Genomic DNA, 17,388 nt, shown 5'->3' with positions numbered 1-17,388 from the left:
ACAGTCTTGAATTAGAATGTTTGCATTTATAAAAGCTATTCTGTTTACCTCTTACCTACTTGTTTCCTTGTTTCATGGCTTTCATTGTTTTTATTATCTATGCCTTGTCCTCTCAATTTGACCTATATTAATTTCTCTTCCCATATTAAATATTATATTATTTAAACCATATTAACTAATAATGTCAAAAAATTCCTAATATCAAACATTATTTTAAATTAACATTTTATTTTGTTAATTTTTAGTTATATAATTTTAAAAAATATATATAATATTATGGAATGGAATACCAAATGAAAAAGAATGGTAACAAATGGGATGAAGACAAATGCATGAGTCTGAACAGAAAGGTTTGGTATTTGGATTTTTAGCAGAGTTGAAAAATGTATGTATTGGGTTTACAAAACAACCATTTTAATACACATTGGATACTTAAATTCCAAATTAAGATGTAATTAAGGAAAAATACAGAGATAATGAAATGGTCCAATGTATGAAAATTTTGCAGAAACTTCAAGTGGCATATATTTTACAAACCACAAACAACAAAAGATAGTCGTTGAGTTGAGTGAATGAGTGAAAACTGTGATTTTTTTTTTTTTTTTTTGGGCAAAGGGGTAGCTAGGGTTTCTGCTTGTAATTTTGCAATTATCAAATTCCTCCAACCAACAAAAGAGAACAGTGGGTGTCTTCCAAATGAGTCCAACACAATACAGAATGAATGAATATCTCTCATAAATTATATGTAAGTGTGGGGTAAAGGGTATTGCTTTCTCCCACAAATCTAATGTCAATTTCAACTCTTTATCTTTGTGATATTTTATTATGTGCTTTCTGTCTCAGAGGAGTTGGGGGTTTCCTTTCTACGCCAAATTCCAACCCCATAAGACAATTGAATGCTTCCTCCCTTTCCCTCTTCCTCTCCCTCTCCCCATCATTTCCTCCCAAACAAACATCTATTATATTTTATAACAAATTACAGTTTCTTCACGATAAGTTTATTTAGAGTGCTTTTTTTTAGATAATTCTCCCAGAAAAACATTTTTGAGCAAGTCTTTCATATTAAGTTGGCATGAAAAAACTTTTAAATAATTTTTAAAATACTATTTAATAAAATTGAATTCTCTTTTATAAAGAGCTAATACTAATCTTAATTAGTAATTTATTTTTATAAATTAATTAAAAACATATATATTATTAAATAAAATCTAAAAATACTAACTTTAATAATTTTGCTTTTGAAAAACTAGCACAAGGAAATCATTACTACAAATGAATAAGAACAGCTAAGATACAAACCCTAGCTACGTTCCCTAGGAAAGAGTTTTAAAAAATGAGCAAGTCCAATGTATAGGACCATAGCCTCTAAGAAAACGGTACACTACTAACCTCGAGTATTTTTTTTTTAATTTAGTTTATGGAATTTACCAAAATCGATAATTTAATTTTCATTTTTTAATAATAAATAATTTAATTTCTAATTTTTTATTAATTTTATTGTTAACCCAAAAAAAATCAACTTAAATTAAAAAAATAAGTCATTATAAAAATGAAATATAAAAAATTAAATTGTTATGATAATAAATTTTAATAAAAGTATTATTTTATTAACAAAATAAAATTTTAGAACTTAAAAATATTTTTCACTAAAATAACAGAATCTAAATTGTGGGTATTGTTAAATCTCAAATATTATATTACAAATTATTTTTTTGAACGGAAAGTAAGCTTGATCTTGTTGAGTTAGGGCACACAAGGAAAAATTACATAAGAAGAGTTACTGTTTGATACAGAAAAGAATGGAGTCAGTAGTCTCTGGCAAGTGAACAAGAGATGAGTGAAATTTTGAGCTGAAGGTTACGCAACGGCACTGAAGCAAAGTCTCGAAATATGCAAACAACAACAAAAACAAAAACAACAAACAACAAAACCTCTTTAACTCCAAAACAATGTCCAAAAGCTATTAATTTTAAAGGCCTTAGGCATCGGTTCCAGTTCTTTTGCCTTGGCCCTTTTCCTTTTGGCCCCTTCTTCTCTTCTCTCGATACCCATTTCCTCTCTCTCTCTCTCTCTCTCTTTTCAAATCATCTATCCCTTATACACGCTACCCCTTCTCTTCTCTTCCAAGTGAAATCCCCTTAATGCTAATGAACTATGGTTCACCTATATAGATTTGTTGAGGATAATTTTTCTATTTAACTTAAAAAATAATGTTGTGAGTTAGAAAATAAATATTTGAATTTTATATAATTTTATTATATAAGAAGAGAGGATAGTGTCAACCCATTACTTGGGTAAAGGCTAAAGCAATTCATAACACAAAAAGTGCATATATATACTCAGCAAAGTAATCTTTCTCAAACACTCTTCCGTGTCTCCCTCCCCAAAACTTGAGCCCAAGACAAAGGGCAACATCACCCACCAACCTCTCTCTCTCTCTCCACCATGCACCACCACCACCACCATCCACACATTTCTTCACCGAACACTGCACAGAAGAGACACAAGTTCTGCATCAATGACCACATCGACATTCTCATCGAAATCCTCAAACGCCTCGACGGCCGCTCACTTGGTGTCGCCGCCTGCGTTTGTCGCCTCTGGTGCACTATTGCCCGCAATGACTCTCTCTGGGAAGACCTCTGCTTTCGCCATGTCTCTCCTCCTCCCTCCGGCGTACGTGCCGTTGTTGTCGCTCTCGGTGGCTACAAGAGGCTCTACATGGTTTGTGTTCGTCCGGTACTGAGTCGACTCGGCCGACGGTTGAAACTCGGGGACTCTGACCGGGTGGGCAGAGTCTGGACTCGGGATGAGGTGCAACTCTCTCTTTCTTTGTTCTGTATTGACTATTATGAGAGGCTTGGGAGGCTCGGCGGCGGCGGCGGGGGTGGTGATGCCTCTGCATCGTCGCTCATGTTCCTGTGCAAGCCCGTGAACGTCTGAGTTGTTGGAGTTTTTGTTGAGATTTTCGTCTGTGGTGAAGCCGAACAATAAGAAAATTTAGATTTTGAAGGAAATCCATTTACAGAGCTAGGATACTAATCTGTTTATAAATTTATCTATTTCCAAAAAGAAAAATGCAAAAATGAGATATTATTATTTTTAATCTTCTATATTATTGTTATTTTTCACCAGATTTTATTTATTTATTGAAATGATATTTGTGAAGGAAATTCTGCCCAATCAAATCTAAGATCTTTATTTGTAATCCTCTATTTTTTTGTAACCCTTTAATATTACATATAGTATCATTTTATTATTTTAATATTATAATTAAATAATATTAAAAATTATTTTTTAATATTATCTAAATAATATTTTTGAGAATGTATTTTCTTAACCGTAATTTTAACAGTATTGTCAAAACAGGCTTTGAGTGTATCGACCCTTTTCCGGTTAGCTACGACTGCGATATTGAGACTCATCTTTTTCTGTCATGTGGCGGTGGTGAGAGAGGCCGCGCGTCCATCGTTGGAGGATTTGAGTTTTATTGTATTTTCTAAAGTTACGGTGGCTGACCTAACTTTGCTATTTTTCGGGTAGATAGGTGCTGGGTTTCTCTGCGATCGTGTAGATTTATGTTTGTTTGAGCTGTTGTATTTTCTAAAATATATTAAAAATTTATACAATAAGATTACAAATTTTAATTATTTTAAAATTTAATTTATCAGTTCAATCAATTGATTTAAATTAAATTTAACGACAATAATTTGTGATTTTCAAAATATTCGTTTTTTTGAAAATAGGAGTGAGGGGAGTCGAACCTTAGACCTTTCAAGACTACATGATGCACTTTTCACCAGATTAAGTCTTGGAGTGCGATTTTCAAAAATATTCTCTCTTCGTATATTTTTACAAGTAATATATTATTTATCCTAAAACTATTTTTTAGACAAATTAATTTAATTCAAATAATAGTTATGCTAATTGTTTTTATTTTTTAATTTCTTCAAATAAATTTGTCTCTAATAATATCTTTCTTTTAATGTTAATTTCTCAAATCATTCATTATTAATAAAAAATATTTATTTACCTTTATTTTTATTATATAACTTAATTTAAATTAAATATAACTACAATAAAAATATATATTATTCAAATTAAAAAATAATATTAAAAAATTATTTCTTCATATTTTATGTTTAAAGATTTAATTTTTTTATTTATTGGGATTTAAATTCAAGAAAAAAAAAACACATGAATTAAAAAATAATAAAACCAATTTTCTAACTCTTAGCCTCTTAGCCAACTTTACTCTTAAGTTATAGCCATAAAATATTAATAATAACAATTACAATTATAAAAAATTCAAATAAAATAATAATAATAATAATAATAATAATAATAAGCATTACATTATTATTACGTAGAATACGCATACCGGCGCACTATAGCCATCCCCACTATTAAATACTATTAACACCGTTTACCTCCACTGAAAATTATCATATTTGTTTATTTATTATTTTTTTTCCTGATTCCTGATCGGCGATCGACAGAAGCCTCCTAAATCCGTGCTGTCGATTCGCTTAAATTCCCACCCGCAATGACCCACAAGCCTACCCATGACCCATTACATTAATCATCCTCTTAAAAAACCCTAAATCAATAATAATTTTTGTACTATCGCCACTTTTTTATCGTCTATAAAATAAGCAGCAAAAAAAATTAGTTTGTGTTTGTGAGACTTCACAGTACACTGAGATTCACGAAATCAGGTCACTATCTTGATTTTCTCAAGCTCCCTAGTACACGTGGCGATCTGAGTCTAGCTCCACTTCTTATTTCACTGTTCAAATCTAAGTGAGTTCTTCTCTCTCTCTCTCGTTTTCTGGTGTTTGTTATTTGGGTAACTTAATTTGTGTAAATTAATTGTTACTGTAAGAGTGTGCACTTTGATTCTCTTTGTGGTTATAGTTTGAGTGGAAGATTTGGAATTAGTAATTGAAACTATTTGGTTTGTTAAGCTTCGATCTACTTGCATTTCTTTGAGATGTTAATTCAATGAAATTTTTGGTTTGATTTGGGAATTGTAGTTGAATTGTGTTCTTCTGGGTATTTATGGTGATCCGAGATTTGATTTCGTGGCTGTTTAGTGAATTTTTCCTTTTTTTTAAAAAAATAAATAAAAATGGAACTATCTCTGTTTGGTTTGTGGAAAAATTGAGGAAAATGGAATATGAAGCACTCTTTTACTATGTTATTGCTAAGAAATTGGAGAGATGATAAATTTTGGGTCTCATTCTTGCACATTTGATTTTTGCTTATAATTTCAAATTTTAGTAAGCACAAGGAAAATGCCGCATTATGAGTCTGAATTTACGGCCTTTTCTTTTAGCCCTCTCCATTCTCACAAATCAAACAGAGCTTGAAGTTTTTTTTTTTTTTTCTTTTTTTGGCGAACAGCGCTTAGAAGTTGATGTTAAAGATCTTCCGAAACTAACTTCAAATCCAAAAAAAAAAAAAGATAAGAAAAAGGATCCTACATCTTTGATTGATACTATAGATGCATCTCATTGAAATATTATGTATTTGGCCAATTAAGTTTTACTTTTGATATCCATAAAGCTTGATGGTACAAGGACCTAAACATTCCAAAAAAATTAATTACAGGTGAGAAAATGTGGTTATGCATGAGAATTGGTTTTCTTATGCCATTATGTATGCTTAGCTGGTCATAGCTTTTGCATCAAGATTTTGGCTTTGAGTGGCTCGAATTTCTACATGGAAGCCAGTGTAGAGGAGGCCCTTAGGGCAAAAGAGATGGCTGAGAAGCGATTCGCTGAAAAAGATTTTGCTGGTGCAAAGAATTATGCTTTAAAAGCAAAAACTCTGTGTCCTGGACTGGAGGGCATATCTCAGATGGTGGCCACTTTTGAAGTTTATATTGCATCTGAGGTCAATTGCAATGGTGAAATTGATTTGTACTCCGTTCTTGGATTGAAGCCTTCTGCAGACAGAAATGCAGTGAAAAAACAGTATAAGAAGATGGCTGTGTTGCTTCACCCTGATAAGAATAAAACTGTGGGAGCAGATGGGGCATTTAAACTTGTATCTGAAGCATGGACTGTGTTGTCAGATAATCTTAAGAGGAGCTCTTATGATCTCAAGAGAACCAAACTGATGGCATCTAGTGTTGCGCAGACAAACTTCTCCTCGGTTCATACTGCTGGGGTCACAGGATATAACAAATTTTCCAATTCTTCAAGTACTCATGGGCTTGATACCTTTTGGACTGTTTGTACTTCTTGTAAAGTTCAGTATGAGTATCTTCGGAAGTATGTGAATAAGAGACTTTCATGTAAGAACTGTCGAGGTACTTTCATTGCTGTGGAAACTGGGACAGGTCCAGTAAATGGTTCTTTTCCTTACTGTCCTTGGTCATGTGTTCCTGGTAGTGGATATGGAAGTCATGGATATGATGGAGTTACATATGTCCCGAACACTGCTACTGTATTTGCAGGCAATGGGGTTTCAGGATTACACAGTGGACATGGATATGAGTATGTTTCAAATGTGTCATTTCAGTGGAGCTCATTATCTGGAACTTCTGCTGGAGTTGTGGGTCACAATGTATCATCTGCTGTATCAACTGATGCTGTTTATCAGGTAAATGGAAATGGTACTGGTGCAAGAGCTAATTTGAGATCAGCAGCCAACGGAAAGCATTCAATTAAAACTTCCATTAGTAACATGAATTCAAATGTCCCTGCTAGCTACAATGAATATTCAGGTGCCAAGGCTGGTAGACCTGATAAGAGAAGGAAGGTTGTTGTTGGAGCCAACCTTAGGAATGAATATGAAGAGAAGGGATCGAACTCTGCTCCTCAAGCGGGATTGGCTAATGGATATGCCAGCGTTGAGCAGGGCCCCAAGCTTTCCAATCCAAATGAACTCCCAGCAAGGCGCATCTCAATTGCTCCTGCTTTTGATGCTAGGAAGCTGTTGATTGACAAGGCAAGGACTGATATTCGTAAGAAACTAGAAGAGATAAGGTCTGTTGCTGCAGCTGCAGCTGTGGCATTGAAAGAGAAAGCACAGGATCAATCCAGAGAGGCAGCAGTTGCTCCTAAATGTGATAATTCAGATGTTTCTGGCCATCAAACAAAGCCAATTAAAACTGGACCAATGTCAATTACAGTTCCTGATCCTGATTTCCATGATTTTGACAAAGATAGATCAGAGGAATGCTTCAAGCCAAAGCAAATATGGGCTTTATACGATGAGGATGATGGGATGCCTCGTTTGTATTGTTTGATCCGCCAGGTTGTCTCAGTTAAACCCTTCAAGATTCTCATCACTTACTTGAACTCTAAGACTGATAGTGAATTTGGTCAAGTGAATTGGATATATTCTGGATTCACGAAATCTTGTGGACACTTCAGAGCATGGAATACTGATATTGTCGATCAAGTGAACGTCTTTTCTCATCTTTTGAAGGGAGAGAAAGCTGGCAGGGGTGGTTGTGTGCGGATATACCCCAAGAGTGGAGATATTTGGGCTATTTATCGAAACTGGTCACCCGATTGGAACAGAGCAACCCCAGATCATTTAAGGCATCAATATGAGATGGTTGAGGTTCTTGATGATTATTCTGAAGAGCTTGGAGTCTGTGTCACTCCCCTCATCAAATTGGAAGGTTTCAAGACAGTTTACCTGAGGAACACAAACAAGGATGCTATTAGATGGATTCCAAGGAGAGAGATGTTACGCTTTTCGCACCAAGTGCCCTCTTGGGCACTTGAAGGAGAAGGAAGGAATTTGCCAGGTAAGTGTTGGGATCTAGACCCAGCGGCAACTCCAGACGAGCTGCTTCATGCTGCAGAAGCCAAGGCTTAACTAAACATGGTCAGGCAGGAAAGCATGATTGTTTGGAGTTGCAATTTATCAATTTTATAGAAAACTTTTCAGGTTGACTGTACAATATTTCACCCTTGGTTGAAGACCAATGCAACGGCAACTGCATATGATTTTAGATAATTTGATGTTTACTGAGGAAAGTTGTCTGGAATTGTGAGTCCATTGACTGCTTGTTGACAGAATTTACTTCTGTTCAATGAGGCTGTTGCAACATTTATTGAGTAGTTACAACTGACAGCCAACTCGATAGAAAATGTATTCTTTTCATGTTGGGTTAGTATTCAATGCCAAGGAATCGCAAGGCTCAGTGCAATTCAATTGCTTGCCTCCTGAGTCCTGAGATTATGGTTATTTCTCCTAAGTAGAGTTTATTTGGTGTAGAGGTTAGAGTAAAAAAAGTGCAATTCGGAAGAAACCATAATTTTAGATGCTATTGAAAAAAAGCACTTTGAGAAAAGTCTTTTAGATAGGATTTATTTCAGGTTTCTAATACAAGCGAATCATCTGCAACATGAAAATTGCTTTTAAATTTGTAGTTTGTAATGTGTTCTCTCTTTATTATCTGCTGGGTTTTTTCTGTCATGCTCCTTCATTTGTGATTGCAAATCATCAGGGCGGAGGGAGGGAGGGAGGGAGGGAGTGCCTCCTCAACTCTTCTAAAATTTCAATTGCTATTAAATTCCTTAAATACCAATTAAATGTTTTCTCTATTATATAAATTCCAAACTTCTAAATTCTCTAATCTCCTATTAATATTAATATATTTTATAAAATTTTTATATTAAATATTTTCTGTAATTTTCATACAAATTAACAAATTATTTTTACAAAATTTATTTTAATTTTTTATTAAATATATCATAATCTATAAATGTATGAAAAAAAATATAAACACTTAAATTAAATTACTTATCTTAACAGTAGAATATGAAATAATTTAGTCTTTAAAGTTTTATCTGATTAATAAAGTTGTTATTATATTAAAATTTATTATTCCATTTAAAAAAAAATTATTATTGAACTATAATAATTTAATATTTTAAATTAAATTTCACTTTTTATAATAACTTAATTTCTTTGGTGTTAGTAATTTGTAACAATTTAAGATAAGTAATTTCTTACTTTAACGTAGTTTAAAAAATATTTAATATAATATCACTATAAAATATTTTAATATAAATTAAAAATTAAAAAATTTAGAGATTAAATATTTAAAATTTATATTTTAGAGAAAATATTTAATGTAGAATTATTATAAAATATAATAATATAAATTGGTGTTTAAAATATTTAGTAATTAAAGGTTTGAAATTAATTAAAATTAATAAATTAATTAATAAATTTTTTTATATTACATAAATTAAGTAATAATTTTTCACATGTACCTATAAAACTTGTTAAATTATATGTCCTTCACACATGTTTGACATCCGAGCAGGAATATATATATAGGGTTACCACATCTATAAAATACGCTATTTTTCTTTTTAAAGTTAATAACCTTACTATATTCTAAATACACAGTAAGATTATTTTATTTTTTTTAATTATTTAATACACTTATTGATATTATTGAAAATAAATTGATAAAACTGTATTATAATTGGTCATAATCCGTAAAAAAAAACGTGAGGTGGGATTGTCCGCAGCAACTACTTTGTCATTCAAAATCAATTGAGAAAGAGAATATAATAAATGGCTTAAAGTTTCAGTGTTAGAGATAATGTATATTTGTGTCTGTAGTTTTTCTCTTTTATATTTTTATATTGCAGGAAGACGAAAATAAATATATTTTATATAAATTTAATAATAATGTAATTAGTTATTCGATAAAAGACATTGTAGCTAATGAGAAGATAATCCCACAATTTAAAGCAAATTGAAAGTGTGTCTGACAACAATAACTTTATGTTAAGATTCGACTCATTGAGAAAGAGTGAGCCTTACCATTAAATTAGATATTAAAGTGTTCGGATCTCTTTTTTAAATAAAATTATATTTTTTATTTATTAATTTTTTTATCACGTGATTTTATTTTATGGTATAAGTTTATAGTTTATTTTGGACTTATATAACATCACTTAAATTTTAGAACCGGTAAAGATAGAAAATTTAAAGTTTAAAATTTAACTGAGATGAAGCGAGATTTAATTGGTATATTATTAAATAAATAATAATATTTTTATTATAATTAATATTTTTATAAATAATCAGTAGAAAAATTATATTTAAAATTTTAAGATTTAAATATTTTAGAAAATAATTTTAAGTTTTAAAAAATATTTATTTTAAATTATTATTTTATATTAATGTAATTTACTAAATAATACTTATCATATATATTTTAAATGAAAATGTATTATAATGAAAGAATCTCGATAAAAAAATATATTGAGTGTTTGGTGGTTGTGGCTTTAATTTTTAGTAAAAGCAAGTATTTTTTTAATTAAATAAGAATAATTTAATTTAGAAAATTTAATTCAAATTATATAATTATTCGATTTGATTAAAACTTATCAAAAGACTTAATAGCTTAAACTGAACTTAGACTGTGATTTAATTTTCGACTAAATCGATTCAATTTTACCAATCATACTTTACTTATCTATAAATTGTGATTTTCTGCCAAAATGCCAAATTTAAAATGTTTTTAAAAAATTAAATAATATTTTTCAAATATGCAACATAATCCTTCAAAATAAATATCGTGAGTGTACTTGAACCTTAGGTCACAGGTCACAGCTTTTGAGCTGACTTGCCTTTACAAATAAGCAATTGGCGATGTTATCTCCGAGAAATAATTCAATGCAACTATAAATTTATACGACCATTAAATATTAATTATTAATTATACTAAATGTATATAAAATTTATTATTATTGTGAAGATTATTGAAAAATAAATATAAAATTAAATAATCCAACAATGCAGAATTCACAAAAATAATTAATATTAAAAAACAGTGTATCTTAATTTTACTTAAATCTGATTCAATTAATTTATATAGTTAACAATCTAACTTTAACTTTTAAAACTAGAGCAATTAATAAAGTAATTGACCCTTTCATAAATAAAATTAAATTAATTAACTAAAAATTATTATTTATTTTTCAATCATTTGATAATTCTTTAATTAATTTAATAAATACTGTAATTATTTTATTTTTACAATTCAATTAATATTCGATATTCAATTTCTATTCGGTTATAAAACCTTTTTTTTAATATTAATTTCAGAATAAAATCATTCAAATATTCTAAAGTTAAGCAAAAATATTAATCTTAATAGTTTAGGTAAGAAAAATCAACTCAAATAAATTAAAGATGATTAATCATCTAACCTACATCAAGTTCCCTAGCAAAAAAAAATTAGCTGTTCATAATAAAAAAATCAAGAATAAATTAAATTTAGAAATTATCTAAAATTATTTTACAATAATTTTAAAAAATAAAAATAAAAATAAAAATAAAAATTCTAAATAGATGGATTTCTCCTTCTAGATCTCCCAAATTTTCCTCCTTAAATCTCGATCTATGAAAATGGTGCTTCTAGAAATAAGAATTTTCATGGGTACATATCATATGACCATCAATGAACTCAAATTGACAGTATTACATATTTCTAAATCTCTCAAATCTTCCTCCTTAAATCTCAATCTTCAAGAATATTATAAAATGAAAATAGTGCTACTAGAAATAAAAAATTCCATGTAATACATATGATACGGCCATCAATGAACTCAAATTGACGGTGTCACATGTTTCTTTATCTATAAATGATATTATTACATTCTTTTTAAATAAATCATTTCCCTATATTGAACACCGTATTAGATAATTGCTCAAATTGTTTCTTTAATTCTTCACCTACCACTGCTATTATTACATCCTTCCTAAATAAACACTCTTTCTTCATATTATTTATTTTTCTCCCTATTGTTCATTGCACATGTTTTCTCATTCATGATTATTATTATTGACTCACCTTCATGAAAACACTTTTTTCCATATCTGTTATTGTATACCTATAAAAATTCTTTATGACATCTTGCTGACTCTAAAAATTAATTTATATTTTTTTCTATGAATTATGTAGTGATATTGATAAAACTAATTCTTCTAGCCTTACTTCACTCTCTTTTTTATGGTCAAATAGTTGGTTTGCTTCTATTGTAGAAGAGATAGATGGAGGGTATTGATGACTCTAAGTATGTATGGAAAGATCCCAATACTGGTATTAAAATTTGAAATATTATTTAATAGATCAATTATGTTTTCACAGCTTCTGGTCAAAATGTATCCACCAATGGTCAAAATTTCATTATCTATCCAACTTCTAATTTCAGCATCCAATCCTCTATAAGAGTAAAATATAAAAACTCATTTGAGATACTGTGATTTAAACATTGTGCAACCAATTCATTAAATCTTTTTCAAGTAATAGAATGATAAGTAGAGTATCGTATCCATATAAACCGGAAATTAGCACCAAAATATATGTAAATCTAATTATTATTTAGACTATCAAAATATAAAGATGATTAGAAAGTAGAAATAATATAAGACAATAAAATTAAATAACCCAACAATGCAGAATTCATGAATTAGAGTACCTTAATTTCACTTGGACCTTATTCAATTATTTCATTTGGTTAAAATCCAACTTTAATTACCAAAATTAGAACTAATAAGACTAAAGCAATTGACCCCTCCCAAATAAAGCCAAATTAATTAATTAAAAACTATCATCTATTTTTCAATAATTTAATAATTCTCTAATTAAATTAACAAACTAATACTTATTTTGTACTCCAAAAATCAAATCTTTATTCTCAATCGTCAAATCTTTATTCCCACTCTAATTAATATTTCAGTCATATTTAATTCTCTATTTAGTATTATATTATTCTCTTTCCATATTAATTTTAATATAAAACTATTCAAGTATCCCAAAGTATTCAAAAGTATTAATCTCAAAATTAAATAATAGTTTAGGTAAAAAAATCAACTCAATTAAAGTAAAAGAATTAACAGTGCAATCTACATCAAATCCTCTAGCAAAGAAATTTAGTTGTCCATAATAAAGAAATCAAGAACAAATTCGATTGAGAAATTATTCAAAATTATCTTAAAATAATTCTAAAAAATAAATTAAAAGAATAAAGGAAGCAATAAAACCTCTAGATGTATGGGTCTTCCAAATCTTCCTCCTTTTAACTTTTTCGCTATCTCTATTATATGAAAGTGTGAAAAAAGTGAGTAAAAGATTTTTCGACTTCTCAAATATGATGTATTTATAACTCATTGAAACTTTTATTCAGTAGCTCTAAGAGTGACATAGAAAATAAGTTTTTTTACAAAAATACGGAATAAAATATGCATGAAATAGTAAATATAGGGTAGACTATAAAACACGGGTCTACCTCGTGTCCTTTATCGTTTGCTTCAAGTTTTCTCATTACAAGTAGAAGATGTATGTGATGCGGGTTCATGTGTGCCCACATGAACCATATGATGCTAATGTTTGCTTGTGATGTGTACTGTTTTTCAGAAAACAGGATGAGGGAAACTCGTCGATCAGCAAGATTGACTGGAGTACCACCTGAGGATGAGGGCATGAGCGCCCGTCCTCCAGCATTGCCGACGCGGAGAGTAAAGCAAAAACACGAGGGTGCCCCTTGTTTTTGTCTATTTCTATAAAAAATGCTTCAAATTTTGCTGATTTTCCAAGTGTGTCTCCTTCATTTTTAACTTATTTTATCCTATAAAACAATAAAAATAAAAAATAAAAATACTAAACAATAATATAAAACTAAAAAAATACTAAAATTAAATATAAACACCTAATAAAAGTAAAGAATATCAATAAAATTAAATGAATTTAATTCTAAAAATACATGAATAATTATACAAATTATTATCCCATTAACGATAATATAATATATTTACCATAACTATATTATATATCACAAATGTATTTTCAACTATATAGATAAATTCCTTCACTAGAAGACCCTCTCTCCTTTATGAAATTACATTACACTGAATAAAAGTCACTCTATGTAATGACAAAAGTATTCTTTTACACCGGACAAAAACACCCTCTTATGCGGGATAAAAATGTTCACTGTTGACAAAATGCCTCTGAATAATAGCAAAGTCAATCTATCTACTATATTTCTATTTATAGTATTAAACTTTCGATTATAATCTTATAAGAAATTTCACTCACTTAGAAATAATACATAAATAAGATATCTATTTTATTTAAGCTTCAAGCTGAATCACAAATCTAACATATATGTATAATTTTAAAGAGTTAACGAACGGAGAAAGCATCCATACCTAGCATAAAAGAAGAGCCAACCTCGTGAGAAAGAAATAAAAAATAAAATAGTTTTTTCTCTTTAAAAACTAGAGAAGCATTATGATCTAATTGAGAGAGATAACAATGGTTACCATTAGAACTAATGATGCATTTAAACAATGACATATCTAAGAGAAAAATATGAGGAACACTGCATTCTTCAAATTTTAATTTTTAAATGTAAGCAAATTGAATATAAATTTATTTTAAATAGACTATCATTTTAACTCTCTAAATTTTTTAATAAAAAAATTATGATATTTTATTATGTTAATATATTTATTCAAATCAATTTTTATGTAAATAATGAATTTTTCAAAATAGTTTTTCATTTAAACTTTATATTTTTACATAAATAAATATAAGAGCAACAACTAATGAACCATACCATAGAAATTTTTTTTCTTCTATCCACTGATATTGAATCAATTGAAAACAATTTTTAATTAAAAGGAAAAATTAATTGTCACGGTTTTTAATTTTTAAAATAGGAAGTGATTTTTTAAATTTTTAATTATTTTATTAATAAGAACTTTCTATATATAAATCATTGATAAAAACTTAAAAGTACATTTTTTTATTAAAATTAGGGAGGCTAACCTATAAATCTTCAATAAGGCATTCCTTCGCACTAAGAATTGTTTGGTAAAATAATTTAATTAAAAATTTTAAATTCTTAGAAAATTATTAAACTAGTCTAAACATTTTTATTAATTCATATTTCTATAAAAAAAAATTAAATTTTGATTATAAAACCATACTTTTTTTAATTTGTTGCATGTATAGTGAAGTCCCTTAATTTAAATTTTATAATGAAAATAAATATATTTTATATTTATCACATAATAATAAATATATTATATACAATAAATATTTGTTGCAAATAATTTTCAGTTACATAAAATATTATATATAAATATTATATACTAAACTATTTCATTAGATATTTACATTTTAATATTACTGAATTATGTGCAATTATCCATATATGAAAACTCTCCAGCATATCAATAATATTAAATAAAATATAATATTATATGCTTTAATTAATAATATTTTATTTTATTTCATATTTTAAATTTTTAAATTTTTATTAATCTATATAAAATTGAGAATAAAAGGTAAATAATTAAATTGATAAAAAATATAATTAAAAATAAAAATATTTATTTTAAAAATATTTTATTAATAAAAATTTTAAAAATCATATGTAATTTATTATTAATTTTTTTAAAATTCAATTTAATCTTTTCATAATATAAATTGAAAAGATTTACTTTTTATTATGTAATATTTAAAATTTTAAATATAAATATAAATTAATGTAAAAGTTTAAATTTTTTATCAGTAAATTAAAAATTTTATCAACTATAAGTAATTTATAAGTTTATTTTTGATGCTGTAACAGAAAATAAGGTTTATTAATATCTAAGTTTAGTTTATTCCCATTTATTTTTTTTATTTATCTTTTAATAATGTATAACCGTCATTTTATTATATTATCATCTATTTTAGATCTGTATGTATGAACTTATTTATTTATTTATTTTTTCAGACGGTCATTTAATTTTCCTTCGACGCGTGTACTTAGGGGTGAGCATTCGGTTGATTCGGTTTAAAACCAAACCGAACCGAATAAATCGAAATTTTAGTGTTTATAAAATCCAAACCGATCCGATTTTGATCAGAAACTGAATCGAACCGAACCGGTCTGATTCAGTTCGGTTCGGTTTGATCGGTTTCGATTTTTAATAATTTTTTTATTTTTTACACTTTATTTTTAATATTTTAAAATTTAATTAAAATATTTTAATTTTAATATGATTTAATTTCTCAATATTATTGAAAAAATATATTATTATCACTAATCGATTCAGTTCGATTTTTTTGATTTTTTTTTATCAAAACCGAACCGAATCGAAATAACCAAAATTTTTAAAATTAAAAACCGAACCGAACCGAAATGTATAAAAAACCGAATCAAATTTTTAAATCAGTTCGTTTCGATCGATTTTTTCAGTTTGAACCGAATACCGCTCACCCCTACGTGTACTGATAGGGCTATAGTATAGTCAGGATCGACCTGTTTAGAAGGTTTTAATGTATTTTAAACCTTTTTTTTTCGATCCGGCCTCATTCCAAATGACAGAAATCTGTGCTGTCATCAATTTTCATTGTAGCCCATTAATTAATTTTAACCTAAATAAATTAAAATAAGTATATTATTACTTAATACAATAAAATTAATTCTCAGTTTTTAATTCTGGAAAGAAACATTCATTTTGTTTAGTGTAATTAAAAAAAAAAAATTAAACTCCTCTTCTCTGTTTTTTTAAATGACTGATTTGTAAATTTCCAATTATGTAAAGAATTTACATATTTTTATCAATAATTTTTGTATAAATTTATTTCTTTAAAAAAATAAAAGAAATTTATTATATTAAAAAATAAAACACTAATTTGTATTAAATCATATATTAAGTTATTCATTTAATTCGTTAAAATAAGTAATTTAACTATAAATGAAATAATTTTTTTTAAAAATTCAACTTTAGTTGATAAAATTAAAATAATTTAAATCTTTTTATTATTAGACTTCATGCAACATGATAATTACATTGTTTAATTTTAACTCATAATTAAAATTAATATTCTTTTCATCTCATAATTTATTTATTTTTTTAATTTTTTTAAAATTACTATTCACTTTTTTTAATACTATAATAATATATAAATTAACTATTAAAACTTTATTTTATTTTATTTTCAAAAAATTTCATAAAGCATACATTAATATTTAATAAAATTTAATAATTTTAAAATAAATATAATTAAATAAAAGAGTAAAATAATAAAAAAATTATAAAATTTAAATTAACATAATTAAAATAATGAACTATAATTATAGTTTAACTTTGTTTTTGAAGAGTTGCTCCTGAAATTATGGTAAAGGGCAATATTTAAAAAAGAAGAAAAATATACATACTTATCAAAGCTTAGCTGTACCATACAAACAAAAACTCAAATTAAAACTATGTGGTCCAATGATAGCGAAGTAGGGTCCACAAATCCTCCATAGATCACAAGAACAAGGGACCCACATTTCCTTATCAACCTGCTTTAAGAACATGCATATGTAGCTGTGGTCTCATTAACCCACA

The 17,388-nt window shown here is 27.7% G+C and overlaps 2 protein-coding genes across 2 annotated transcripts; both read left to right on the top strand.

Moving 5' to 3' along the window:
• Window positions 1–2,116: 2,116 nt before the first annotated feature.
• LOC110628861 (F-box protein SNE) lies at window positions 2,117–3,111 on the top strand. Its single transcript, XM_021775681.2, has one exon. The coding sequence runs from the start codon at window positions 2,446–2,448 to the stop codon at window positions 2,941–2,943; it is 498 nt and encodes a 165-aa protein (XP_021631373.1). The 5' UTR covers window positions 2,117–2,445; the 3' UTR covers window positions 2,944–3,111.
• A 1,334-nt stretch (window positions 3,112–4,445) lies between these two features.
• LOC110628324 lies at window positions 4,446–8,221 on the top strand. The gene is made up of 2 exons (XM_021774939.2): window positions 4,446–4,803; window positions 5,614–8,221. The coding sequence occupies exon 2, from the start codon at window positions 5,725–5,727 to the stop codon at window positions 7,837–7,839; it is 2,115 nt and encodes a 704-aa protein (XP_021630631.2). The 5' UTR covers window positions 4,446–4,803; window positions 5,614–5,724; the 3' UTR covers window positions 7,840–8,221.
• Window positions 8,222–17,388: the final 9,167 nt, after the last annotated feature.

Source organism: Manihot esculenta, chromosome 12, assembly GCF_001659605.2.
Source record: "Manihot esculenta cultivar AM560-2 chromosome 12, M.esculenta_v8, whole genome shotgun sequence".
Taxonomy (NCBI): Eukaryota; Viridiplantae; Streptophyta; class Magnoliopsida; order Malpighiales; family Euphorbiaceae; genus Manihot; species Manihot esculenta.
The sequence above is the reverse complement of the archived record's forward strand: the minus strand, read 5'-3'. Positions and strand labels throughout refer to the sequence as shown.

Coding starts and splice junctions, on each gene's coding strand:
- LOC110628861 (XM_021775681.2), top strand. CDS start 2,446: ATGCACCACCACCACCACCATCCACACATTTCTTCACCGAACACTGCA.
- LOC110628324 (XM_021774939.2), top strand. CDS start 5,725: ATGGAAGCCAGTGTAGAGGAGGCCCTTAGGGCAAAAGAGATGGCTGAG.